At 40.6% G+C, this 27,531-nt stretch overlaps 14 protein-coding genes across 14 annotated transcripts; all 14 read right to left on the reverse strand.

The window, feature by feature from the left end:
• Positions 1-50: 50 nt before the first annotated feature.
• LSM04_006290 (uncharacterized protein) lies at positions 51-1,053 on the reverse strand (the record flags this gene model as incomplete). The annotated part of the gene is made up of 2 exons (XM_067336474.1): positions 51-557; positions 658-1,053. 2 exons carry the CDS (start codon positions 1,051-1,053, stop codon positions 51-53), a joined length of 903 nt encoding a protein of 300 aa, XP_067192622.1.
• Positions 1,054-1,599: 546 nt separating this feature from the next.
• On the reverse strand, positions 1,600-1,929 carry LSM04_008405 (uncharacterized protein; the record flags this gene model as incomplete). The annotated part of the gene is made up of 1 exon (XM_067336475.1): positions 1,600-1,929. One exon carries the CDS (start codon positions 1,927-1,929, stop codon positions 1,600-1,602), a length of 330 nt encoding a protein of 109 aa, XP_067192745.1.
• A 289-nt stretch (positions 1,930-2,218) lies between these two features.
• Positions 2,219-2,488, reverse strand: LSM04_003016 (uncharacterized protein; the record flags this gene model as incomplete). The annotated part of the gene is made up of 1 exon (XM_067336476.1): positions 2,219-2,488. One exon carries the CDS (start codon positions 2,486-2,488, stop codon positions 2,219-2,221), a length of 270 nt encoding a protein of 89 aa, XP_067192446.1.
• A 223-nt stretch (positions 2,489-2,711) lies between these two features.
• Positions 2,712-3,311, reverse strand: LSM04_003620 (Myosin head; the record flags this gene model as incomplete). Its single annotated transcript, XM_067336477.1, has 1 exon — positions 2,712-3,311. One exon carries the CDS (start codon positions 3,309-3,311, stop codon positions 2,712-2,714), a length of 600 nt encoding a protein of 199 aa, XP_067192488.1.
• Positions 3,312-3,757: 446 nt separating this feature from the next.
• LSM04_004028 (uncharacterized protein) lies at positions 3,758-4,240 on the reverse strand (the record flags this gene model as incomplete). Its single annotated transcript, XM_067336478.1, has 2 exons — positions 3,758-3,914; positions 4,161-4,240. 2 exons carry the CDS (start codon positions 4,238-4,240, stop codon positions 3,758-3,760), a joined length of 237 nt encoding a protein of 78 aa, XP_067192507.1.
• Positions 4,241-4,262: 22 nt separating this feature from the next.
• On the reverse strand, positions 4,263-4,889 carry LSM04_004201 (Myosin head; the record flags this gene model as incomplete). The annotated part of the gene is made up of 2 exons (XM_067336480.1): positions 4,263-4,737; positions 4,795-4,889. 2 exons carry the CDS (start codon positions 4,887-4,889, stop codon positions 4,263-4,265), a joined length of 570 nt encoding a protein of 189 aa, XP_067192516.1.
• A 413-nt stretch (positions 4,890-5,302) lies between these two features.
• Positions 5,303-6,448, reverse strand: LSM04_001068 (Aminotransferase class V domain; the record flags this gene model as incomplete). The annotated part of the gene is made up of 1 exon (XM_067336481.1): positions 5,303-6,448. One exon carries the CDS (start codon positions 6,446-6,448, stop codon positions 5,303-5,305), a length of 1,146 nt encoding a protein of 381 aa, XP_067192340.1.
• Positions 6,449-6,840: 392 nt separating this feature from the next.
• On the reverse strand, positions 6,841-8,082 carry LSM04_000916 (D-isomer specific 2-hydroxyacid dehydrogenase; the record flags this gene model as incomplete). Its single annotated transcript, XM_067336482.1, has 1 exon — positions 6,841-8,082. One exon carries the CDS (start codon positions 8,080-8,082, stop codon positions 6,841-6,843), a length of 1,242 nt encoding a protein of 413 aa, XP_067192335.1.
• Positions 8,083-8,403: 321 nt separating this feature from the next.
• Positions 8,404-9,201, reverse strand: LSM04_004568 (uncharacterized protein; the record flags this gene model as incomplete). Its single annotated transcript, XM_067336483.1, has 1 exon — positions 8,404-9,201. The coding sequence occupies one exon, from the start codon at positions 9,199-9,201 to the stop codon at positions 8,404-8,406; it is 798 nt and encodes a 265-aa protein (XP_067192540.1).
• A 6,703-nt stretch (positions 9,202-15,904) lies between these two features.
• On the reverse strand, positions 15,905-16,312 carry LSM04_000430 (uncharacterized protein; the record flags this gene model as incomplete). The annotated part of the gene is made up of 1 exon (XM_067336484.1): positions 15,905-16,312. The coding sequence occupies one exon, from the start codon at positions 16,310-16,312 to the stop codon at positions 15,905-15,907; it is 408 nt and encodes a 135-aa protein (XP_067192300.1).
• Positions 16,313-16,923: 611 nt separating this feature from the next.
• Positions 16,924-17,859, reverse strand: LSM04_009260 (JAB1/MPN/MOV34 metalloenzyme domain; the record flags this gene model as incomplete). Its single annotated transcript, XM_067336485.1, has 1 exon — positions 16,924-17,859. The coding sequence occupies one exon, from the start codon at positions 17,857-17,859 to the stop codon at positions 16,924-16,926; it is 936 nt and encodes a 311-aa protein (XP_067192788.1).
• A 366-nt stretch (positions 17,860-18,225) lies between these two features.
• LSM04_002565 (uncharacterized protein) lies at positions 18,226-20,910 on the reverse strand (the record flags this gene model as incomplete). The annotated part of the gene is made up of 1 exon (XM_067336486.1): positions 18,226-20,910. One exon carries the CDS (start codon positions 20,908-20,910, stop codon positions 18,226-18,228), a length of 2,685 nt encoding a protein of 894 aa, XP_067192428.1.
• A 507-nt stretch (positions 20,911-21,417) lies between these two features.
• On the reverse strand, positions 21,418-25,680 carry LSM04_001384 (uncharacterized protein; the record flags this gene model as incomplete). Its single annotated transcript, XM_067336487.1, has 1 exon — positions 21,418-25,680. The coding sequence occupies one exon, from the start codon at positions 25,678-25,680 to the stop codon at positions 21,418-21,420; it is 4,263 nt and encodes a 1,420-aa protein (XP_067192360.1).
• A 598-nt stretch (positions 25,681-26,278) lies between these two features.
• On the reverse strand, positions 26,279-26,782 carry LSM04_005999 (uncharacterized protein; the record flags this gene model as incomplete). Its single annotated transcript, XM_067336488.1, has 1 exon — positions 26,279-26,782. The coding sequence occupies one exon, from the start codon at positions 26,780-26,782 to the stop codon at positions 26,279-26,281; it is 504 nt and encodes a 167-aa protein (XP_067192604.1).
• Positions 26,783-27,531: the final 749 nt, after the last annotated feature.

The raw sequence follows: 27,531 nt of genomic DNA on the forward strand, positions 1-27,531 counted from the left end.
GAGAAAGAAAGAGCGTTCTCCGTATTTTCCATAAAGAAAACTTCAATTCATTATGAAGAAGATGCAAATTCAAGATAAATAGCTGAATCATCCGGTAGTTTCATTCTGCAAATACGGTATAATTGCGTATATCCGTACTCTTTTTGAATAAATAAAGTATGAAAGGTTAGCGTGCCAATAATTTCATCACCTTTGAAAAATTCTAAACGAACATCAGCAGAAATTTCTTTGAAGAATAAATGTTGTGTGAGATTCACAGTTGTTACATGATTTATGGATTTCTCAATGTGAGCATTATCATACTCAGATGAAGTCAAATCAAGACTACAGTTTCCCTTACTTGTATACCATATACATGAGGTAATTGTTGCCTTTGCCTCTATACCTCGAATTTGAAAAGAGAGAATGTTAATTATAGGAATATCTAAAGGAACCTGACCATTGTACTCTTTTAGCAATACTTCATAGTACTCTACATATCGTATCTGACTAGGAATTGTTAAACCACGCCCATTCAATGTTCGTTTTATACCATAGTATTCAATGGCTTTTTTTTTCTTTTGCAGAACCATCAACCATTGGCTCAATAACCATAAGTAAACAACATGTAAGCAAACCAGTCCTCTCCTTTCCTGCTTTACAGTGAATTACCACTACACAGTCCTCTGATAAACCATTCTGAGAAATAAAATATAAAGCATCTTCAACAAAAGAAGGTATCATTTTCAATGGACAAGCCCAATGATCGGAAAATGAGTATTTTCGAACTCGACCATGGAAAAAGTTAAGCTCATACCGATGTTGTGACTCTGCAGAGAGATTGTAAACCATATAGCTTGTGCCATATTTGTAATCAAGATAGCGCAAGACGACCTTATACTGATTCCGATAAAATGACTCTATTCCTAATGCTGGAAATCCCATACAAACAATATTCTTATGCACTTGCACCAAATCTAAATCCACGACATCAGAATTGGGGACATTCTTATCCACGTTTCTTCGCTTCTTCTTACTTACCGTGTGGCGTGCTACAACACAGCAGCATCCCATTCATTAGGGAGGGATAAAAAACGACAATTAATAACAGTAAAGAATAGACCCAGGGACCAAAATTAAATAAACCCTTTATTTTATATCTGTATACGCAAAAAATTGGAAAAAAAAAGAACACGTGTATATATAACACGAAAGAAACTCTCATGACCTACAGAAAGAATAATAAAAAAAAAAACATTGATCACAGTTGTATTCAGTAAAGTGAACTCTTCACTCTCATTTATACCAAAAGAAGTATATAGATATATACCGTACAATATATATATATATATATATATATATACGAAATGAGGGGATTGCAGTTGTCCATTTCTTTCGTCATGAAGGTAAAAAGAAAGAAAGGAATGGAAAAACTTTTGAAGAGAGAAAACCAAAAAAAAAAAACATAAAAAACCAATTAAAAAAACCCTGTTACCAGCAACAGGTAAAGCAAAAGAGAGAAAGGAATCTAAACAAAAAAGAAAAGAATACTCAGGAACCAAATATATATATATATATATATATATATATATATATAACAACTTCAAATTACTACAAATATTATTTTAAGCCCAAGTATGTGTGACCCTTCGTATCTGTGTGAAGATCGCGTTCTTGTCTGAATGAAAGAGCTGCAATTTTAGCATCAGGCTGCCACAAAACCTTTGACATCGTTTGAATTCGGTACTCTTCCTCAAGTCTGCGTTGCTGTTTTCTTAGAGGTAAAGCATGAGGTTCATGAAATGTACTAATTAATCCTTCTCGCTCGTCCATCCATCGTTCTTTTTCTTCCCAGTGTTTTTTAAAGTTATTAAATGCAGAATCTTCATGATAGTTACTTTTTCTAACTGTAGAAATAGTATTCAATCTAGATTTATTATTCATATCCATCCTGGTCTCTTTTAGTTGTCATCATTTCATTAAAAAAGCGCTTTTCTACATGCCCTTGTAATATCTCAATATTATTGTGATGTTTTTGTTTTTGCTCTTCCTTAACCTTACACTTCCATACTTCTTTATTGTCTCGCTTTCTTTTGGCAATTTCTTTAGCTTGTTTCACCATTTCTTGCGCGATTTCTTCTTCTCGGAAAGTTTTGAAGCAATCGTGTCTCGGTTAAAAATCGCATGGTACGCTCTCTTCTTTCATTAAGCAATTCACGTCGTCTAGCTGTAGTACTTGTTAAAGCCCCTTGAAATCCTTTTTTTCATTAATTCGAGACTCAAGAAGTCGCATTTTTCTATTTATATTTGTTTCATGTATGCGATATTTTTGTAGATAGTTATCACGAGCACACTCTTCTCTTGCACGCAGAGTTGAAAGATACATCGTAAGAAAACTTTTTCTACAGAGAACACCAGGAATTAATTTTTGAATAGTCAAAGCCGCTCTACTCTGTCGTTCTTTAAGAAGTTCCCTACGTACACGCTCAGCCTCTTCAGCTCTTCCCATTTTTTCTTTCATGCTCTCGTTGTTTCCTAATCTCTTCTTCACGAATTCTCCTTTCTTCTAATATTCTCTGACGATGTAACATGAGGAATCTACTGAAAAGTTCTACACGCGCCATACTTCCTCGACCAATTCTTTGAAGAACAAAAAGAAATTTAAGAGTTGCTTCTTCGCTTGCCTTATTAAGGATAAGGAAAGCTTCATGTTTCATAAAAACTTTACTCCTTCATAGTTGAGCTTGTACACCATCAATATGACAGTTCTGAAGAATTTCATGACAAGCTTCTTTACCTTGCATTTTAACAGTGTATAATACACGATATCGTCTTATTATTTCATCATATATAAAACGGATAGGATATCCAGCTTTTCGTATAGTTATATTTTCAAGAACTCCAGCAGAACGTAATTGTTGCATTATCAAAGTATTAGAAAAATTTTGAGGTTGTCTATTTGCGTTGGGTTTTATGCAACGTATCCAATGTGGATTTGTATTATTAATAACAGACATTAAATCTACTAACTGTTTAATAAAATGACCTCCAACTGTAAATTTAGATGATGATTTATTTTCCTCACGTGGGACTATTTTTGTTATTAATGACACATTAGATCGCATAAAAATTTCTCTCATCGCATCTTTTAATGTATCACGATTTTTATCCAAAAAACCATTAACACAATATTGAACATCGGCAGCATAATGTTTAATAATAAAATGATTATCTACAGATCGTCCACTAGCTTGTAAGAAATAAGCACTACCTCCTTTTTGCTTTATTTGGTCCAAATTTTTCAATAAGTTTATGCAGGTAGTTTTTTTCATTGCCACTCACTGCACATTCTTCATCTAAAAGAGTAAAAACTCCAATTTTTCCCATTAACAAATCAATACATTCCTTGTTATCAACAAATGAAACTTTTGTTGCATCAATGCCTTCATTATGACACTCTCGCATGTCTAATACAAAAGTATGTTGATTGTAATGACATTGTAAAACTTCATTTGTCAAGTTAATACATAACTGCTCAAAACTGTTTTTTTTTTCTAATCCAAATATATCTAGTAAACCTATCCAATAACTTGTTATAGACTCACTATTAGTGGTTTCATTAATTTTTAATACAAGCCAATCAAATAACCAATTATAAATTGCCTTACAAACTGAGTCTCTTATGTCTAATGCTTTAACCTTATTTAGAGATTTTATCGTTCGTTCTTTTTGAGTAACAATAGAAGTAGAAATTAATTCCCTTTTAAATTCTTCTTCATTAACTCCCCAAAAGTTCACAAACACGACCCAAAACAGGTAAAAGGTTAGAATCTAATTTTGCAACACGTCCAGAACCTTCTCCAGATTCAACAAAATCTGTATTTTGAGGGAAAAGTCCTCCTGCAGCAATTTGCCAAATAGAAAGTTGTTCTTCACTTTGTTATACCGACATCATCCATAGCTCTTTTGGTTGACATATACTCTACTGCATCATCTATACCATCAACATCAATACATCCTCCTGCATTTAAAACACGATAAACCTTTGGATTTCTTTAAAAAAATTCTTTCGCTAAAGGTCCTTTTGCAAGTTGATAATAAGAATGATATACATGTCCCCCTGTTGCAGCTACTATTATTCTAGATTTCTATAATAAATATTTTGTTACATGACAACCTACTAATATTCCACTAGCATTAAATTGAACTTTAGAGAATTTTCTGAAACGAGAACTATTATCATTTCGTACAGTTTTGGCATTTCCGAAACTTTCTAGAATTGATCAGGCTGCTAATACACGTTTGTTTACCTGAATAAATCCTTCTTTATCCTCAAAAGCACCAACTCTTGTACGTAAAGCACCTAAATATTTGAGAACAATTTTAGCTGCTTCAGTTTTTCCTGCACCACTATCACCAATTATTAATATTGTCTGATTTTGCGCACTCTTTTTCATCTCCCAATAGGTATTATGAGCTATAGACCATAAATGAGGTAAATTTTTCTCAATAACATTATCTTCTTCAAGGTAAGCATTCATTTTTGATTCTGCATACCATGGAATAGAATAATTAAATGGATTTAAAGCGATAACTATAGGTCCAATTTTTGTATACACAACATCTCTTAAATAACGTCTTTGTAGAGAAAAAAGTAGAGAGGCTTTATGAAGCTCTGTAAGATTAAGGAGGTCATCAACATCTTCATTTACAGCCTCAACTTGTGGTAACCATAATTTCTTAGAATTTTGTGACAAGCTATCTACGGTTACAAACTCTGGTTAAGTTGCAGAGAGGGAATAAGTATCATTTCACGCATCATATGCTGTAATTTTTCCTAGCACCCATTCATTCTCAGTAGTTAAAAATGCTGCAGGAGCTCCAATTCGAGATGCTGGGATATGTACCATCTGTGTATCGTCAGTCCACCAAAGGAAAAAATAAAAATAAAAAAACAATAATAAATACAAAGAATGAAAACCGAATCAAAGCATCTTACTCAGATGAAGAGAAAACAGAGCAAAAATAAAATCAAATCAAAGGAAACAACAACAACAACAACCTGTTATGATTGTATTCCAAGTAAGAGAAAAACAAACAAACAAACAATCAATCAATCAAAGAGAAACCCACACCCGCCCTCAAATGATCGCAGTACACATAATGAGTGGAAAATTACGAAAAAAAAAAAGAATCAGAAACGCAAGAAAATGTTCTCAAAAAAAAAAAGAGCAAAAACAGAAATGACCCCAGAAAAAAAAAACGACATACGTTGGGATATCAACATGTTTACACATTTAAGAAATATGAAGGATTTACCTAATTATAGATTACTTTTTGAGCCAAGTTTCTTTATTCCCATTGACATCAGTGCTTCCCTTGCACAGTTCATTAATTCTTCCATATCTCTGCATGTTGTACTGCCAATAATTCCTATTCGAAATGTTTCTGCATGTGAAGCTTTTCCAGGATATAAAATAAATCCCCTCTGATTCAAAAATAAATAAAATTTTTTAAAATCCCACCTTGGATCAGATGGCATATTAAGACAAACAACTATATGTCCAAAGGAGGGTTTATTTTCATCAAGAAATAAAGTAAATCCCAACTTTTTTGCCTCTTCAACAACAATACGGGATTTAAGTTCATATGATTGACTCCTCCCCTTTATACCACCTTCTTGCTCATATTCAGTAAGGGCCTGAGAAAAAGCCATTATCGTATGAACAGGGGGTGTAATGGGAAATTGTCCTGTCTTTTTAAATGACAAATACTGAGCATACAAATCCAAGGTGCTACTTCTACATTGTCCTTTACAACTTTCAATCAACTTTTTTCGAGCAAGTATGATTGCAAATCCAGGAACACCATGAAAACACTTATTTGCTGAAGTAATAAGAACATCACAAGCCTTTTCAACATTTATAGGTATAGCTCCAAAGCTACTCATAGCATCAATAATAATAATTGCATTTGGAATATATTTACGTACAATTTTAGTGATATCTTCAGCAGGATAAATCATTCCTGTACTGGTCTCGTGATGTACAAATCCAACTGTTGTCACATCATTATTAGATTTCAAGAGTTCTTTTAATGCATGAAAATCAATTTCTTTCCCTTCTTCAGATTTAAGAGATATCATGGGGATACCAAGTCGATGAACAATTTGACCCTGTCTTTCAGCATATTTTCCAGAGTTTAGAAGAAGGTATTTTGGACTTAATTTCGGAACAGTGGTTGATATGGCAGCTTCAATAGCCATAGTACCTGCCCCTTGTTGCAATATACAAGTCCATTCATTGGGATCTAGTTGAGCAACAGAAACCATTTTTTCTCTAATAGACTTTACGGCTTCGATAAATCTTACATCACGACTTCCATAATCTGTGAGCATTGCCCCTTTCACTGTATCCGTAGTCATTAAAGGACCTGGTGTGAAAAGGACTGGTTTCTTTATACGGCTCATAATTTCGTTTCACTTTTCTAGGTAAGAGGAGAAGAAGAAAAACACACGGAAAAGTACAATACAGAATAACAACAAGAAGAAAATAAAATAAACATGAATAAATATGTACGATTGGGGAAAAAAAAAAATAATCCAAACGAAAAAAAAAACTAGAGATGAGTAAAAGAATTAAAGTGATATCTTCAACACCCTAGAAATGGGACACAAATAAATAAGGAAAAAAGAACAGAAAAAAGAAGGCAATATAGCCAACTTCATTCCTCACCCGAGCAAAAAAAAAAGAGAAAGAAAGGATTAAAAAAAAAGAAATAATTCCCCCCAAAAAAAAAACAAGAATTAAGAGGTTCGAAAATTCAAATGCAGTTTTTTTTTTTTTTTTAAGCTCAACACCTTTAGTTGCTTCTTAAGATAATAAGAGTTCGTATACTGTATTCTAATTCAGATATACGTTTCCTTAATTCCAAAGAAACGTCCTTTTGCATATCCATGTCCATAACAAGATATCCGATATGACCTTTAGTTGAAAGATATTGCATTCCAATATTACAATTCAACTCAAGCACAATCTTGTTGATAAGACTTAATGCACCAGGTGTATTAATATGTACGTTTGTAATACGATGAGTTTCTCCTGTAGGTAAAGGAGGTGTTAGCTCAGGGAAGTTTACAGCTCCTGTAGTAGAACCACATTTTACAAAACCCACAAATGCATTTGCAACTTCAGTTGCGATGGCACTTTGAGCCTCTACAGTTGATCCTCCAATATGTGGTGTAAGAATAACATTTGGAATTTCTTGTAAAGGTGTTTTAAAATTTTCTCCAGCTCCTTCAGGTTCATCAGGATAGACATCAATTGCTGCACCAGCAAGATGACCATCACGTAGGAACTTTGATAATGCATCTAAATCCACAACAGTTCCTCTGCTTAAATTAAGAAAATATGATCCTTCCTTCATTCGTTTAAATTCTTCTTCTCCAAACATCCCTTTCGTTGAATCTGTCTCTGGTACGTGAACTGTCACAAAGTCAGAGACTGCGAGGACATCATTAATATTATTCATTCTCTTGGCATTACCCAATGCAAGTTTAGGTACCAAATCATAAAAGACAGCTTGCATTCCCAAAGATTCAGCGAGAACACCAACTTGTGATCCTATGTGACCATAACCAATAATACCCACAGTTTTTCCACGAACCTCAAAACAACCTTTATTTGTCTTATTCCATAAACCTTGGTGAACTTCGGTACTTCTCAGAAAAACTCTTCTTGCAAGGCATATAATTTCTCCGATAACCAACTCTGCTACACTTCGTGTATTAGCAAAAGGAGAGTTGAAGACCGGAACTCCACGCTCATTTGCGTGATCCAAATCCACCTGATTGGTTCCAATGCAAAAACATCCAACTGCAAGAAGTTGAGGAGCTGCATCAAATATTTCTTTGGTAAGGAAAGTCTTGCTTCGAATACCCACAAAATGAACATCTTTTATTTTATTTAAGAGTTCTTTTTGAGGAAGTGCTTTTTCAAAGGATTCAACAATAATTCCCTGCTTTTCTAATAGCTCTTTTGCTATTGGATGAATCCCTTCCAATAGCAAACAGCGATATGGCGGATCTGCAAGAGTAATTTTCATTTTTAAAGAAAAAAGGCAAATAATATTTAAAGCTACCTACCAAAGATAAAAAAATAGTATGAAAGAGCAAAGAAAATAAAAGAAAAAAAAACAAATTTAACCGATATTCCTTATCATATATACATATATAAAGAGGATACATTACTCCCCAGAAAACCTCAAAAAAAAAAAAATCAAAAAGAAAAAAAAAGAAAATCAGATTGCAGAACCCAGAAATAGAGAAAAAAAAAGAAAAAAAAGGTCACAAATGCTTTATACACAATTTTTTTTAATTATCTGGATCAGCCGCCTATTTTTACTTTAGGTGATAGATATACAATGTTAATAATTATAAACATCTTCAACAAATCCACCATGTGTCTCATCTGAAGTAGTTTCATTTTTTGTTTCCGATACTGTACTTTCTCTCTCCTCATCTACATTGATAATTTTTTTGTTTTCTTCAGATCTTGGATGTTCGGATTCTCGTTGCAAAATGGTAAATACCTTTTCAGAAACTGTTTTCCTGATCTCGGTAATATTTTCGGGTATTTGATACAATTTGTTCAAAGGGACCCATTCCACATCAAGGCTAAGACCCTTGTCAGGCACAACCTGTGCAGTAGAATCTGTTATATTAACTTCCACAATACAACCACTCACTACAAGGGAAGTACCCAATCGTAGATAACAACAACGAATTCCCACAAGTAATTTTCCTTTTCTACGTGAATTCACCTCTCCCTGGGTTAGTCGTTGTAAACCAAGTGATGAAAGTTCAATATCTACATAGGTTGAGCTATACATACCTTTAGAGGATTTGGTTAGTATTTCACAAGAAAAAGGAGATCGCACAAAACAAGTTTCAGAAACTTCATCACTTGTACTTCTCCGTCGTTTTCGCCGAAGAACTTTTGTAGGTTGTGGCTCAATATTACAATGTTCACATTCTTGAGTGTTTTCACCTTTCACTGGACTAACACTACGTTGCACCTTTGGTAAAGACTTAGACGCCAAACGCCCATTCAGACGTCTAGGGTATTTTGATTTACCTTCTCTACTCCTTTGACCAAGGATCATTTGAATGAATTCAATTAAAGGAACCGCGTTCCTTCTGGAGAAGAATTTTTCATCAACCATAGCATTCAATTTATATGTATATAAATATAAATATATAAATATATATATATATATATATATACGTATATGTATGTATTCTACAACCCGGAGGGGCCTAAAAGAAAAAACGAAAACAGCGTGTCACAAACGACACCAAAAAAAAATCAAATAAATAACAAAAAACATCAAAACAAAAACAAATGCGCCAAGAATACAAAAAAAAAGACCACAACCAAGCGCCAAAGGAGCGAGGAACAACAGACGCCGCGCAACCCTCCAAACATAAAAAAAAGCAAAACATCCGGCCGCGAAGAGGCGCGAGCGGCCCGCAACCGCAGCCGGGGGAAACCCCGGGAAAGAGGCCCGGGCCCGCCACAAGAAAAAAAAAGCCCAGGGCTGCCGGCGCCTGGCCCTCCCGCTCCCCCGGAGGAGGGGGCGGCGGCGAGCGAGGGAAAAGAAAATTTGGGGCCCTTCCCCGGAGCCAAGCTGAGGGCGGGACTGGGGCGAGAAAAACTGGACGCCCCCGTTCCGTGGAAACCCGGCGCTCGGCCGGGCGATTCCGTTTCCCTCCGGGCGGCGTTTGTCCCTGCGGCGCGATTTTGCCCAAGAGGAGGACACGCCTCTTCCTTCTCATAGATTGCAAATTACAGGAACCTGGAACCCCACCAAAGACAACCCCGAACTAACACGAGAAGAAGAAGCAGCACTTGCAAGAATCCGCAAAGGAGTCTCGCATCGATATGGGTGGTTGCTGAGAAAAATCCAACCCCATACCCCCCTGGTTGTCGACGGTGCAACCCCCAAGAGGCAAACGACTCAGCCCCACCGAAGCCGCAAGCAACGCAGAGACACCACCCCATGAGCAAATCATCCGAGCCAGCAGCATGCGCAGAGTGCGGAGCACAATACTCATGCAGGAACACCGCAGCGCTTCACCTGGTTAACAGGCATGGTTTTAAGAAGGCCGATGCGCTTTGGAAACCCAAGTTCCCCATGCACCACCTCCGCCGGACATACCGCCTGAGCCACCGCCGCCCAGACCAACATCTCCGGTAAATACGTTACCTCGTCAATCAGCACATGCAGAGGAAAAACATCCCTTTGCATGCAATTTATGTCACCGAACCTTCCCCCAGAAAAACGGAATAACTCGCCACCTCAGGTGCATGCACAACGCAGAATGCCCTCCCACTGAAAGAAAGCGCCCAAGAGCAGATGAACCAATACCAGAGGGATCAGCATTTCCATGTGACAAATGTGAAATGGTAGCGCGCTCTAAAACAGGCCCCAAGGCCCACATTAGAGCACGCCATCCTGAGGACCCCAGTGAAGACGCACCCGGCACGCAGTTAATCCCACAGCCAGCATCGCTGCGCTGTGAAGTTTGCCTAAGGGATTTCGGTAACATGGGAGCTCTATCGTGCCATAAAAAATTTAAACGCCCACCTGGAACTCCGATACTGCCGATTACGATAAAGGTAACATTTCCCCGAAACAAAAAACGTCAGCGAGACTCGTCGCCACCGGAACGTGAGGACCGCGGCAAGGTTCATTGCGGTGTGTGTAAAGTTCTACGCCAACATGCCTTCACTCGCCATTCACTGCAGAAATTTTCACCATGGCGAAGGCATGCCTGCCAAAGGGGCAACCAAATCCTCCCGAAGCAAGGTCGAGAACATAAGAGACCTTGCGACCCTGATTTGCCCCACATGCAACAGACAATGCATGAGCAAATCAGGCCTCACACAACACCGCATGTCTCAACACGGGTATCAGCATATTCGCGCGCATACTAGCCAACGCACCGACTGCGAAGAAACAGCTCTGCATCTCTTGAGTTGCCCCGCCCTTCGCCCATTGCGAATAAAGTGTGCTATAACAGATATCCCTCTCCAGAAACTGTGCTTTTCTAAACAGTTAGCCCAGTTCCTTCTGGCAGTGGAGCGGAACTATGCGATACCGCAGACTTCGCGGTCCAGAACCCCTATGCCTCCTTCCTCCACCCCTGTAAGGCCAGCGAAGGGCTCGACTATGGAATCCCTGAGAGGGTTAGTCTCCAGAGGAGCTTGCCGCGATCCCCAACAAGCAACAAAAAACAGAGGAGATCATTGAGGCCCAATCATTAACTAAAAAACCAAAAATAACAAAAATTAATAACAAAAGGAAAGTGGCCGACGGGCTCTGGGAAAGGATGGTGGGAGTAGAGAATTTCTCGTAGACTGTTTTGCTGTTCATAGATTGGTTCTAACAATAAAATAAAACAAAACTTGAAAATAACAAAATTCAAATAATAAAAACCCAAAATAACAAAATAAATATTACAAGAGCTTGAGGATCCCACAAAACGAAGGGATTTTTCTCTCAAACACCGCTCTTCATAGACAGCAACCTTGGTGCTCTACGGTGAGAAGCTGATAGCCGTCCCGTTGGGGTAAAACCCATAAAGGCAAGAGGAATAAAAAAAAAAGGTGTGGATAGAAAAATGGGAGTGGTGTTGTTTTTATTTGAACTGTTTTTTTTTCTTGAAGATAACTACGTTCGACGGTGACGATTGAGTTTTTTTTCTTTTTCCGTCCCATCCACCCTCAGCACCCCTTCCACGTGGAGAATTCCGGCGGTGACGGGACCCAAAGCGTCGGCCAAGTCATAAATAATCAACGGAATCGTGTATCATGGATTCATTTTTGTTATTTTTGGTTTTTTAGTTAATGATTGGGCCTCAATGATCTCCTCTGTTTTTTGTTGCTTGTTGGGGATCGCGGCAAGCTCCTCTGGAGACTAACCCTCTCAGGGATTCCATAGTCGAGCCCTTCGCTGGCCTTACAGGGGTGGAGGAAGGAGGCATAGGGGTTCTGGACCGCGAAGTCTGCGGTATCGCATAGTTCCGCTCCACTGCCAGAAGGAACTGGGCTAACTGTTTAGAAAAGCACAGTTTCTGGAGAGGGATATCTGTTATAGCACACTTTATTCGCAATGGGCGAAGGGCGGGGCAACTCAAGAGATGCAGAGCTGTTTCTTCGCAGTCGGTGCGTTGGCTAGTATGCGCGCGAATATGCTGATACCCGTGTTGAGACATGCGGTGTTGTGTGAGGCCTGATTTGCTCATGCATTGTCTGTTGCATGTGGGGCAAATCAGGGTCGCAAGGTCTCTTATGTTCTCGACCTTGCTTCGGGAGGATTTGGTTGCCCCTTTGGCAGGCATGCCTTCGCCATGGTGAAAATTTCTGCAGTGAATGGCGAGTGAAGGCATGTTGGCGTAGAACTTTTTACACACACCGCAATGAACCTTGCCGCGGTCCTCACGTTCCGGTGGCGACGAGTCTCGCTGACGTTTTTTGTTTCGGGGAAATGTTACCTTTATCGTAATCGGCAGTATCGGAGTTCCAGGTGGGCGTTTAAATTTTTTATGGCACGATAGAGCTCCCATGTTACCGAAATCCCTTAGGCAAACTTCACAGCGCAGCGATGCTGGCTGTGGGATTAACTGCGTGCCGGGTGCGTCTTCACTGGGGTCCTCAGGATGGCGTGCTCTAATGTGGGCCTTGGGGCCTGTTTTAGAGCGCGCTACCATTTCACATTTGTCACATGGAAATGCTGATCCCTCTGGTATTGGTTCATCTGCTCTTGGGCGCTTTCTTTCAGTGGGAGGGCATTCTGCGTTGTGCATGTACCTGAGGTGGCGAGTTAATCCTTTTTTCTGGGGGAAGGTTCGGTGACATAAATTGCATGCAAAGGGATGTTTTTCCTCTGCATGTGCTGATTGGCGAGGTAACGTATTTACCGGAGATGTTGGTCTGGGCGGCAGTGGCTCAGGCGGTATGCCCGGCGGAGGTGGTGCATGGGGAACTTGGGTTTCCAAAGCGCATCGGCCTTCTTAAAACCATGCCTGTTAACCAGGTGAAGCGCTGCGGTGTTCCTGCATGAGTATTGTGCTCCGCACTCTGCGCATGCTGCTGGCTCGGATGATTTGCTCATGGGGTGGTGTCTCTGCGTTGCTTGCGGCTTCGGTGGGGCTGAGTCGTTTGCCTCTTGGGGGTTGCACCGTCGACAACCAGGGGGATATGGGGTTGGATTTTTCTCAGCAACCACCCATATCGATGCGAGACTCCTTTGCGGATTCTTGCAAGTGCTGCTTCTTCTTCTCGTGTTAGTTCGGGGTTGTCTTTGGTGGGGTTCCAGGTTCCTGTAATTTGCAATCTATGAGAAGGAAGAGGCGTGTCCTCCCCCTTGAGTATGCGTTTGGCGTAGGCAATAACATCGGGAATCCAGGCATCATCCCTCTGGGTATGCTCCGCAGCTTTTTTGGCCTCAGCGTCACATTTTTCGTTCTTCTCTACTCCGCAATGGCCGAAAATAAATTGCAGTCGAATGCGGGCTTTGCGACGTTGCACTTGGAGGATCAGATTCCATAGTTTACGGAGCACAGGATCCGTAACAGTTAGGGGAGCAGCCTGGAGCGCTGTCAGTAGAGACAGCGAATCTGAGAATACGGAAACTCTGCAGGGTGTTGGGTTTTCTGCCGGTAATATCGTGAGTAGTTTCCGCAATCCTTCATAAAGTGCTATGGTTTCAGCCGCGTAGCTGCAGGCTAGGGGGCCAGCTCCCCTTTGCGTGGTGCTAAGCAGTTCACCATCCTTGTAAATCATCGCCGCTGCCCCAGATTTGACACCCAGGAATACCGAGCCATCAGTCCAAATTTCATAATGTGTACGGGGTGGTGGTGTTTCTCCCATGCGGCGGAAATGTCGGGCTATCCAACGCTCAGATGCTTCCTTTTTGCGCCCTTCAGAGTTGTCAGCGGAGACGTTACCCAGTGACGTGAAGAAGCGAGCGCGCTTACCGAAACGCAGTGTCGGTGTTAATAGCGGCAACTCGCGTGGCTCTATACGGAGAGTTGGGTATGCCTTCATTATGCGTACATAGAAGTTTCGGACTGGGTGGTTCAAGTGGTAAACCTGATCAGCGCTTTCTTTCAGGGATCTACCTTTTGCCTGGCATAGTAAGAAGTGTTTGAGGCTCCGTATCATGGCTGTCGTTTCTAGTGGTAGAAGACGGGCTTCTCGTAGTGCGTCGTCGGAGCGACATCTAAATGGGATTCCTGCTATGGTTCGACAAGCTTTGTTTTGGCCTGCTGCTAATTGTTGGCGGCGTGTGGGTGAAGCATCCCAGTACCAGACCTCAAATCCATATGGCTTCTGGGCTTGAACTAGGGCTAGATAAAAAGCGCGCAAAACATCTCGTTTTGGGCCCCATGCGGCGGACGAGATTACAGCGAGCTGCAACAAACAAAAATTCATGCTTTGCCTCGTCTGTACTGCATGGAAGGACACTCCGCGATGGTGTTGGAATGTAATTCCGAGAAGTTTTGGAGCTTTCTCTAGACCGACAGAGGTGCCGCGTAGTTCAAGGGAGAGGGGGTTTGGGTCCAATGATCCAAAGAGGGTGTATTTCGTTTTTTCTGCGTTTGCTTCCATGAAGTGGCTCTTGGACCATTCATCAACCACATTTATTCCGCTTTGTAGCACACTGTTGATGACGTCTCTGTTCTCATGCCGTGCTGCTGGCGTGAGATCATCAGCAAAAAAGCCGTGGTACAGAAGAGGAACTTGAGATAACCGTTTGCTTAGAGTGTTCATTACTATAATGAACATAAGCGGGCCTAGGACCGTTCCTTGTGGTACGCCGCGGTGGAAATAGCATTAGTGGGGAGGATTTTCCTTGGACTCGTACTTTAGCCTGACGTCCTTTTAAAAATGGGGCTGACCATCGGATGATGTGCGGTGGGAGCTCCATCTCTCGCATCGCAATAACAATTCGGTCGTGATCTACAGTATCGAAGGCCTTGGCGTAATCGACGAATACGGCACCTTTGCGCGAGTCATATGAAGGTCTCTTGAGTGCTGCGCGCAGGTGTGGTAATTGGTCCAGTGTGGAGTGGCCAGGCCTGAACCCGGATTGTTGTGGGGTCAGCTTGGATTCAATAACATCCCGAATACGGGCTGCTATAATCCTTTCCATTAATTTGGAAATTTACACCACCCCCTCCAAGAGCCTTCTTACTTCCAACTCCAGCGACGGGCTCGATTTCGGAAACCCTGATGAAATCGGATGCCAAAGACGCTTTGGGGGTTCCTCAGCCTAAACCCCAACCCCCAAAAGGGTTCCGAGGTGGGACGAAAAAAAAAGAGGATTCACCACCTCTTTCGCGCCCCACCCCAAGCGCTTTGCGCGGCTATTCCTAGTGTTTCATTGCTGTTGTGGGGGAAAAAATAAATAAGAAAAGATGGGTAATTTTTGAGGAGAAGGGAGATGAATTTTTTTTTTTGCTTTCGCTGTGGGTTTCCGTGCGTGTGTTTTTCGAACGGCGGCTCTGCGTTTGGAGCAGGGTCACCGAAAGTGGAAAATTGACTAATGAAAAAGAAAAGAGAAACAAAAAAACAACAAGACGCCCGAGGCTACCTAACACTTCAAAAGAACGCAAAAAAAAAAGGTGAGAAAAAGGAAAGAAACCTGAGATTTCAATTCTTTTTTTACCCTCTTGAATAACAAAACGCCTTCCCGCCATCTTAAACCGGGGTGGAAAAGAAAACAACAACAACAACAACAACAACCGGTTTTCTCCTTTGAGAGTTGGCAAGGTTTCCCATTTTTTCTTCTGCAATTGCCTTTGATCCTTTTTAATTTTTTTTTCTTTTCCCTTTCCTTTTCCCAATTTCCCATTTGCCTAATATTTGAAAATGACGCTTTCAAGTGGTTGACGTTCAGCTTTGCATGTGACTACGGCTTCCCGATATTCATCAAGCACGGCTCGTGTCACCTTCCGATTATTTTCAATATTTTTAAAGTCAAACTCATTCGCTACAATGGCCGGAGGAAACTGATTAAGATGTGAAAGATGGGTTTGATACGCATCTGTTTGAAAGTACAATTGGTACACACGGTAAATGGAATAGCCGACAATAGAGAGCAACAAAAAATCTCCCACAACGGTATACTGTCGGGTTTCATCAGCAATGCTCTCCCGTCGGCTAAGGTGGTGATACCAATCAGACTTAAACGGGAGCTTAACTGGCCATGGCCAACCGCCATACGTCTCATTTCCGGTCCTTCGCAAAAGTGTACGTGCAAACATCGCGGATAAGATATGAAAAAATAATACAACTCCAACTACTTCTGATGTCTTCTAAATGTAATCCCTTCCTTCACCAATAGACAAACAAAGGAAAAGAAAAAAAAAAGAAAAAAAAAAAAGAGGAGAAAAATTTACAGGATAGTGTCAGTTATTTTGATGTTGAATTTTAACAACAAGTCAAAGGTACACAGACACTTCCTTCCTTCACTTTCCCCTCTCTTTCTCAGACACACACAAACACACACACAATCTTTCCCTGTATTCGTGTTTGTATGCGAAATACCAAAACTTGCTTTCATGCCTCCTTTCAAAATGGTTCAAAACAAAAAGAAATAGAATGAAATACAGAGAAAAGGAAACAAAAAAGAGCAAAATGCAAGAATAACAGAACCCTAGAGGTACTTACTAATCTGAAATTCATGGTTAGTACGTAAGAACAAAAGAAGAAAAGCGGTAGATAAATCGATTTCACTAAAGCATTCTGAAATAAATGCACTTTCCAATTCTCTTTTTCTACTCCCTTTAATCTTTTCTCATACTTTTTCTCCCATTCATTTTTCTTTTTCTTTTATATACAACCTCATATAATATATGTAAGGAATGCCACTTCTTTAGAAGACAACACTGTTAATCATTGAGCCAATGGACTGGTTAAGGTTAGCATTGATAAAGCCTTCAGCCTCTGACTGTAAGTGAGCGATAGGATTTGTTCGCCCAACATTACCCACATCATCTTCGTCAAGACCTTGTACAATAAAACGTTCAGATTGTGTAGAGAGAGAAGTAAGTAATCGAATCTTTTCTCGTACAGTTTGTCGTTCAAATTTTTCCATATTTTCAATTCGAAACCCTTCTTGCCAACCCTTCTTATACACATTTAATAATAACGCCAGTTCATGGTTCTTTTTCCGAAAGGTAATAGGAAGACTATAATAGTCTCGATCAAGACCCCGGGAGAGTGCGACTAATTGAGGCCGTGCTAGCCATCCAATATTGCTTGTAGTCTGTCGCGGTTCCACATTTATCATACGGCCTCCTGTAGTAGGATCTTTGGTGGTGCGAAAAGCATCGATCACAACTTTTCCACGTACTGATTGGATGGGATCAATAACCACTGAAACACTGCGTGGTGTCAGCTGTTCATAGCTGCTCGCCGTCATAACATCTTCACCGGAGAGCCAGCAACCGAAACCCGGGTGACTGTGGTACCACCCAACCACCTTCTCTGACCGACCCACCACAGAGAGCTTATCCAGCATATGCACTTGATACTCTGGATCAACAGCTTCTACAGACTGACCAGTGGCTGTTTGCGGCATGGAAAATACATCTGTTACACGAATAGTGTAGTTGTCAATCTGTTCACCAATCATGAGTCCCATGACCTCCAGCGGTACTCCCGCCCGACCATGAAGTAGCATCTTCAAAAGCGCGAGGGATGATATTTGAACCGTCTCAGCTGTGTCACGCAAATCTTCTGTTGGAACGGCAAGACCACCAGCAGCACCTCCCGCCTGGGCTCGTATCATGTTGGCAACATTCTGCATTTTTCCTACAATATATAATGCTTCTTTTTGTTTCTTTTTTTTTTCTTTTCTTGATTTGCTGTTTCACTACTAAAATAAATATATAAATATATGTACGGTATGCGCATGCAGGTGAAGGGGTCGAGAGAGAGAGAGAGAGATAAAAAATAAAGATAACTTTTACACTCAAACTATCGTATTTCTCACAATATCTACTATAAAAACCGTCTTTCTTTTCTCACATTTTCTCTTTTTTTTTCTTTTCTTATTACAGAGCTATTATCAGCATCGCTCTAACAAAAAAAAAATGACTACCTCTAGATATCTAAGTCATCAGTATAATCACCGTCACTCTCGTCGGAGGTATGATCTATCTTCATGCTCTTATTACCCTCGTTTGTTAACATTGTTATAATCCTCACTATCATAATCATAATCATCATCTTCTTCTTCAACTTCAGTATCACTGTCATTGTCTATATCACTGCCTACAAGAAGAAGTTCACTTTTCTCTTCAACCCTAGCGGTACATCGAGATATAGCATTTTTTGCAGTAAGGACTTCTCTTTCCACTTCTTCAACAAAACCAAGCACCCCATCAATGATACGAAACAATGTTAATACAGGTATGTATTCTGCTGTTTTTGCCTGAGAAATGCCCAGGTTTTCATCTCTCGTTAACTCATGATGGTGTGAGTTTTGATGTTCACTTGAATCTGTTTTTATCTGTTGATCACGTAGTGCGCTAAGGAATTGTTGTAGATCATGACACGAGGTTGCTAATCGAGAAGATGCACGTTCACTGACATCCTGTACTTCTTCTGCAAGGGATAACAAAGCACGACGAAGAATATCAACAGTCTCTCCAGTATCAATGTTTGATGCATTTTGTCGTTCATTTTTAGAATCTATTTTATCATAGTCATTTCCTAGTCCAATCTCTGCTCGAGCACGTTCAAGACGATGACGGTATTGGTGCTCCTCTAGCAAAGAAGCGTGCTCAGTCTGTACATTTTTAAGGTGTTCCAAAGTACATCGTGTCAACTGGTCGTAGAGATTAAATAATTCAAGACTATTCTTTCCTGTAACTCGTCTACGCACTTCACCCCTCAATGTCTGCAGTTGACGCCAGAGTGCTGATGCTGAGGAGGAAAGAAGACGTGATGAATCACCAAATGAGATAAAATCATTTTCTCTTTCATTCTTTCCACATTGTTTTCGTTTTTGTTGTTGCTGCTGTTCATGAAGTCGTCGGGTCTCAGCTGCTAGACGATACTTCATTTTTTCATTCCAAATTTTATTAACAACGATGAGAAAGGGATAAAAATACTCATGACTTAATGAGGGGAAATATCTATTTTTAAACTTTTGCGCTTCTACGAAAACAGCATATGGAATCCAAAAATCTTTATCATGCTGACGTCCTTGTAATACATCAGATGGTGAAGGGACACGCAAATTACTATCGCCTCTACCACCACGACTCGTTTCCTCTAAATCACCAATATGAATTTTTGATCGTCGCAGAAAATAGTTTTCATCATCAATAATTTCTTGAAGCTGTTTACACCATTGCCCATTAAGGTACACATTACATGACTGTAACTGTGTGTTTCCACCGTAAATACCATCATCTACACCAGTACCTAATACTCCAGGAAACGAAGAAATATGACGTCTTCTATGCATATCATCATCATTATTATTATTTGTCATTTTGGTAGCTAAAGAACTTTTCGTCTTTCTTGTTTTAGATGCCATTGTTGCCGCTGAGTATCCAACAAAAATCATTTCTCCATCTATATCATTGACTCGCAGATAACGTCGCATCTCTGGAACTTCACTAAGAAGTCGTAACAATCGTGCCATACTTAGACGTGTAGCTACTATCTCAGATTCCATTTCACGTCTGTTTTCTATATTATTACGCATCACTTTCATGGCTTCTGCAACACGTGACTCCATCCCATCTTGAATTGCTTCTAACTTACAACGAAGTGCATGATTTTCCTCTGCCAATGCCTCACGTTCCCTCCTGGTAACATTATGATTACGTTCAAGTGCATTAACTTCTTCTTGCATAGCACGCAGTGTCGCATTGTAACGTTCATGCCTTTCTCGTTCTTTCTCTTGCTTATCCTTGACATCATTATTTTGACCAATACCAATATGATGAATCTTGGAACTTTTTTGACGTTGTTGTTGTTGTTGTTGTTTTTGCCTTACACTTCGTCCTACTGGTATTGTTGCAAGATTTTCCGCTACTTCTGGTCGATAAGAGAGGTTTACAGCGCTTTGTAGTTTAACTTCCTTTTCCTTCTCCATTTCCAACTGTCGTATTCGGATGTCCTTTTTACGTATGCAATCATCAAGTTCCTCAATCTTTGCACGTGCCTCTTCTAAGGCTATTGTTCGCTCTTTTAGTATACGTTCACGCAACTCCTCTGTCTGACTCTTTGCTGTATTGGCAAGATCCAATTGGGATCGCAGACGTGCTATTTCAGCACGAAGATTTTCAATTATACTGTCCCGCTGCATACGACCTCTCTCAGCACACCAGAGTGTTTCATCAAGTGTTGTAATTTTCTCATCAAATTGTTTCTCCTTTTCCCGAAGTCTCTCTAGGAGTGAATCATTTTCAGAGATACAACTAGTGTTTGTCGTCTTTTCACTCCAAACAGTATGTAGCGCTACCCCTCTAGTGGGGGCTGATGGTTTCACATCATCATCATCATAGGTATTTTCAGTTTCATTATCGGTATCAGTTTCGTTATTGTGATCATAATCTATACGCTGAAGCTTTCGACTTGTAGTTAACTGATTTGACTCTGATTGCTGTTGTTTCTTGTCTTGGATCCGTAGAGAAGTTTTACCACTTGATCGTGTTTGTAGTACTTTCTCTTTTACACCTTCACCCGCCGCACGGTGTTTCGAAGTGGAGGCACGTCGAGTAAGTTCTGGTGAAGAAATGACATCAGCAGGTTCTTTTCTAGAATTGCCAAGAACAGAGGAAGATCTCAGTCCTATTCTCGCTGTCGTTTCAACTTCTGCTGTGGATTCCCTCTCCGCCATAAGAGAGATCCTTTTTTCTAGTTCTGCACCAGATGTGTGCAGAAAATAAATCTAAGAATATGTGTATTAAACAACCTCGTCTTTCCCCCACCTATTTCTTCTAAATCACTGATGTTTATGTTCACACAAAAGAAATAAAATGAAACAACACCAACAACAAAATAAGACAAAATATGAAAAATTCTCTTATACATTTTACATAGGGAAGAAAATAATAATAATAATAATAATAATAATAATAATAATAATAATAATAATAATAATAATAATAATAAAGAGCACAGCTACAGCTACAGCTACAGGTTTTGCACCTAAAAAAAAACAAACAAACAATAATGTACCCACATCTTGGTGAAGAAGAAGAGGAAGGGTTTTGAAGAAGCACACCCCCGGAAAAGAAGGAGCATAACGGAGTGCAGAGACATCAAAAACAAAAACAGAACAACAACGACAAAAATAGAAATAGTAGCTACACTCATTCCCTACCATAGAATGAGGTAACAACCATTATTTTGTTTCAGGTGTTTTTACGGCTGATCCAGTCCTGGCCACTGTTTCTTCACTCTGTGCCTGCTGCTTAGTATGTCCTACACGTGGACGATGTAGGGAAGGGAACTCCATTGAAGCTGAGGGACGCCGTCTGGAAGTTATTTCAGAATTTACATTACCCAAATTGGGCGTGTTACTGAGAGTTGTATTATCTTTTTTACCCACGGCAAGAGCAGAAGCAGGAGTAGAAACAGCAGGTGCACCTCTAATAGGTTGTGAAGTAGTCATAGATGGAGGTTTTGGTGGCAGTTCCTCTGAAACTTGGGAAGATGAGGGTTTCCTCAATGATGAACGACTAGAGCCAGTTAATGCAGACGCACCGCCACTATGTTGAGTGATACTTCTTGGAAGTACAGAACCGGACGAGCTAATTGTAGAAGGCTTCAGGGAAGGACTTGTATCCATAACAGAGGTTGTGATTTTACTAGTTAAGTCTGAAGAAACAATTTGATTATCGCTATTAATAACAGATTTCTGAACATTTTCTTCTTTTTCATTTGAAACATTTTTTTCTAGTGACTCCTGTTCCTTCGGTATACTTTTGTTCCGAGGAGTAAACATGCGTAGACTTGGTTCATTATCATTGTCATCAGTACTAAAAGATTGAGCACCTTTAATACGATATTGAAATCTGATTTTGTTTTTGTTAACGTCAGAAGCAGAACTTGGTGTTGAAGTCTTCATGGATGAATTAACAGCGTTTGCTTTAGTACCACTTTCGCTGTTATTGCTACTGCTGCTTCGGCTTTTATTCGTAATTCTAGTGACCACAGAATTACCCGTATCTTTTTTCAAACTATCGGAATTACTTCCTTGCTGCTTCTGGATTTCTGTTCTTGTCTTATGAGAAGTATCGTTTTTAACCAACTCATCTTTGGCTGTCAAGCGAGATTTTTCTACAAGATCTGTTTTTTTCTTACTCTCAGAGTCAATCAGTTCCACTACATCCTCAATCTCTTCACGAGAACCTGACTGAATTGGCGACACAGAAAATGGCGCCTTTTGTTGCTGTTGCAGCTCCTTCTCCTTTTGCTGCGGTTGGGGCAATACATTTATAGTTGATTCCTTTTCGCCTTCTAAAGATACTGAATCCGCCTTTCTAGGATTCTCACCAACTGAAGAATGTGGGGATTTTGTGTGGCCTCGCAAGACTGGAGCGGGTGGAGTCACATTGGACGAGATACATTCATTATCAGAAATCTCTGCCACAACTCCAGGAAGTGTTCTTCTGTGAATTGGAGAGGGAGATTTCTTGTACGTTGACCCAATACTTTCTTCAGACTCTGAAACGGGCGGTACCCGTGACAACGACTGTTCCTTCTGAGGATTGAGAGGCATTTTCTTTTTGTTATCTTCACGCGGTATTGACTTTCGGGAAACTTCCTCAACAACTGCAGCTACAGCGACAGCAGCAGCATTAGGAAGAAACGCAGATGAAGGTGGTGAAGGAAACGGCGGAGCAGGTGGAGGAGAAAGAGGTGGTGGAATATGAGGAGATGGGGGATGAAGGAGACCCATTCCTTCTTTTTTCTCTTGTTTACTATTCTGACGTTCATTATTTTGAATATCATTAGTAGCCATGTTTGCACTGCCGATCTCATCCTGGAAGAAAAGCGGACGCGATGGAGAAACAGGAGTAGGTGGTAACAATGGAGCTCTCTTTACAGTGTTCAACTGTAACTTCCCCACATCGCTAACATCCCTTCTCACGTCTATTGTCCTTTTTCCAGGGGATATATTGCGCATTACAGGCCACTCAGCTAAAGCAGATCGATTGGGGTTACATTCCTGTTGCTGTTGTTGTTGTTGTTGTTGTTGCTCTTTCTTTACTGCAGTAACTGAGCAGCCATCACGTGCCATAGCAATTTCAACCGCCCGCAAGACGAAATCTTTTCTTGCCTTTGTAGCTGCTGAGAGTGATATTCGTTCTAGGTTTTTCTCTTCTTTTTCTCTTTCTTGTTGTTGTGAATCTTCAAAGTTAATGTGTTGTAATACCGTAAGAAAGCGCATGATAGTATCCCAATCACGTACTACATTATTTACAAAGGGTTCAACTTCCATCTTCACTTCTCTATGAATAGAATCAAGTGATGCCACTAATCGCAACACTTCTTCTGCCTTGTTTTTTGTATTATGCAATAAGTCAGAGACCATAACTGAGTCATCACGTATATCTATTAATTGTTGCATCCAACGTCGCTCTGACACTTTCCTTGCTACTCGCTCACGACGTAGCATATCATTTTCTGACTCAAGAGTTTTAACTTCTTCTTCATAAGCACAACACTTTTCTCGGAGCTCATCTACTTCACGACGTGCATTTGACAAACGTAACTCTGCATGTCTATCACTTTCAGCATGTTGAAAAAGGAGTCCTTCTGCGTGGGATGCCAGTCGGGCGAGTTCACGTCGAGCCGAAAAAGGCCAACTTGAAACGTCCTCTGCTGATGGTATAGGAAGAGATGGTGATAACAACAATGACGATGGTGATAATTGAGAAATATCGTCATCTGGTACAAGACATTCCTGAATTTCACGTAATCGCTGAGCTGCTGCAGCTCGTTCTGCATCTGATAATCTTTTATCAAGAAGTTGAATGTGTGACTGAGCAGCCTCAAGTTCTTCTGAAATTTGTCTCGCGTGTTCTTCCGCTTCGCGCCGTCGCATATGGGAAATACCTAATTCTTGTATCAGTTCTTCTAGATCACCATGTACCTGAGTAAGTACCATTGTATTATCTTGTTGTTTTTGCACCTTTTCTGAGCGCAGAATTCGATTCTCTACGATACCACGTAATCGTCGAAGTTCATCTTCGCATATAAGCAACTCACGTTCTTTTGCATGTAGTGCAGCACGCCAACCAGCAGCACCACATGCCACTTCCCTTTGTGATTCAGTAGCTTGTTTTAACCTTCCAATCTCTGAATTGGCATTACGAAGTAATTCCTCCAGTCTTTCTAGACGTTGTTGTAACTGTGTCCGTTCACGCATAGATTTGACAAGATGACGTGCAAGGCTTTCTGTTTTATACGTCAGCTCTCGAAGCACTCCATCTTGAGCTTCTAGCTCCCTATGTAGAGATTGGTTCTCTTTTAATAACTCCTGAATTTCACCAGTCCCAGTAGAAAGCACATCATCTACCATAGTATCAACTTCACGTGGTGCCGTACCAAGTTGGTTTGGTTGTTGCTGCATGTTATGGTTTGGAAGCACATTACTGCTTAAATTACCTGAGGTTCCCTCGGTAATCTCTACCATTGGAGCTGTAGCATCTAGGGTCTCATTCTTATAAGAAGGAGGAGGAGGATGGGGTGGCGAAGATGTTATCGCCGTGCGACTATCTTTCATCTCTTCCCTCTTGTTCCCGTTTAACTGTGCCAGCACAGACTTGAGGATCTGCTCATCTTCGTAGCGATCAAAGTTCTCCGGTGAGTTACTCGGCGCGGCTCTTCCGCTGGCGGGTCGGCGGGTCGGGGCACTCCAAAGCGGCGGACGGGGCGGGAGGTCCTCCTCCGCGGCGTACGGGTGGCGGGGGCCGGCGAGAAACGCCTCCACAAGCGATCGTTCCTCCGCCAACCCCGCGTCCTCAAACAGCGGCGGCGGCAGCCCGCGATAACAGCGGCCAGAGTCCACTCCTGTCGTTGTTGTGGTGGTTGGAACGGTGGGAGGCGGGGGCGGGGGACGCCGCAGACTTCCTCGGTCCTCCACCGTCTCCACATCGGAGGAGCTTTCTGGCAAGGAGGCGGTGGTGGGACGTGGTTGGAGCGGCAATACAAAGACAGCACCATTGCGGCTTGCACTACGTCTAATGCTACGAGCCACCGCTGCAGCATCGTCATACGGTGGATATCCCTCTAACGAACGAGGGGTTGATACAATACCCATCTCTACACGCCTGTTTCTAGCACAATCGGAAATAGGAACAGGGTAATTTAAAATGTCATTTTGATCTTCTTCCTGATCTAGGGCCGCCTCACAGAGGCGTCTAAGTGCCATCTGACGTTCTTCTAATAACTGTAGACGAAGCTGTCGCTCAATATTTTCATCATCACTATGAAATGCCTCATCCATCTGCTGAAGCATTCGTTCTAGCGTTTTTGCATCACGTTCTGCCACCTCTGTTGTTGTGGTTGTTATTGGTGGGGATGGTGGTGGAATTCCAGTGCCAACGCGCTTCGGCGAGGGCGAGACTCCACCACCACCCGAGTATCGATACACCATCTATCGATCGTTTCTTATTCTACACTCCTTTCCGCATAAAGAAAGAGAAAAAAAACAAAACAAAACATGGGTGTGAAACAAGAATGAGAGCAAAACCAGGTCAACAACGCGAACGCAAAGCAACAACAACAGAAAAAAAAAACAAAACAAAACAAAAAAAAGGACACTGATGAAGAAAAGCCAATTTAAAGCAACAAAATAATAATTGGAACATCGTTCCATGGCATTACAGAATAAGCAAAGTTCACCCCATTATGTCAGAGAATAAGGGGGGTTAGAAAACAAGAAATGAATCGTGTTACTAGAAGGTTGATTTGCGTCCATTACACTCTATTATTATTATTATTATTATTATTATTATTATTATTATTATTATTATTATTATTATTATTATTATTATTATTATTATTATTATTATTATTATTATTATTATTGTTTCTGAGAGACACACACACACAAACGCAGGCCTTTCAGAGCGCTATATCAGATGACTTTTTACACCACTTTTCTTTAGCATTATCACTAAAGTGAGAGAGACACTTGGGTATTCCTCATTCACTAGAAGCAACATTCAGTTTTGCCTTAAACCAGAGCTGACTTATTTCATCGGATTAATGCGTCTAATTGTTGGTTCCTCTTTTTTAGGTTCTTTCCCATCCACCATACTAGAATAGGACAGTGGAACAGATCTTTGCTCCATCTGACCAAGTTTTCGTCTACTGCCTATACTCTCGTTTTCCTCAAAAGAGCAATCACTACTATTACTAACACTAAAACTTTTCTCCATATTTGTGGTATTGCTATCGTTTTTGCCGATATTCCTTAACTTTCCACCAGAACCACTACTCCAAACACAAGGAGGTCTCAATTCTTCCTTCTGTTTCTCTTCACTCTGACCATACACCGTGAGTTCCCGAACCTCTGCACAGCACTGGGTAAGCATCCGCTGCCGCAGTGCCTTTAGTTCCGCATCGGCCTCACGCCAACCGTCACTTCGGCGCCCGATGACTGCTGTGAGTTGCTCTATTTGTTGCTCCATAGCCTCTGTTGCTGTGTCTATTGCGTGTAGACGGGCGAGGCGCTGGGCTATACTGTAACCCATTGCATACCGAGGGATATTTGGAAGGCAAAAAAAGAAAAAAAATGTAAAACAAACCAAATACCCAATCTAAATCACTACAAATAACAATAACACAAAATACACAGGAGCGAAGATAAAACGAAAAAACAAACAAACAAATAGAACAAGAACATGAAACGAAGAAATAAAGAGATAAAAGAGGTGGAAAAAATGTTATTATTTTGTACACAATCACTTTCAATAGATATTTTAACAGGATTCGCGCAAATATTATCTCATCCATACATCTCTTTATCTTCATGATTTTGTTAATTATTTCTTCGTGCTTCCTTACATGTATGCACATTGTGATGCTCAATATATATATATATATATATAACCTACCCACTCACACATATGCGGGGTAGTTGTGTAACTCAGCTAAAAAAGTGTTTGCAACAAGAAAAAAAAAGTACAACGTGCGAAAAGAAAAAAAATGAGCTTTCAAAATATTTAAAAAAAAGCCAGTACCACATTTCACCCAGATATCATCTTGGCAACACATACCCAAACCATTGGCTTCTATGTAATAGATGCCTGTTAACAGTTAACGTGGCAGGAATGGAGACCGTATAAAAAAAAAAAATATATATATATATATATATATATATATAAAGTATACATATTTCTTTTTAAAAAGAAAAAATGAGTAAAAACAAAGAAACAGACAGACACACGCGCACACAAAAAAATAATATTTCATTAGGGAGAGAGTGTGGTGCGTTAATTTC

Source organism: Trypanosoma melophagium, assembly GCF_022059095.1.
Source record: "Trypanosoma melophagium isolate St. Kilda chromosome Unknown ctg2segment0, whole genome shotgun sequence".
Classification (NCBI taxonomy): domain Eukaryota; phylum Euglenozoa; class Kinetoplastea; order Trypanosomatida; family Trypanosomatidae; genus Trypanosoma; species Trypanosoma melophagium.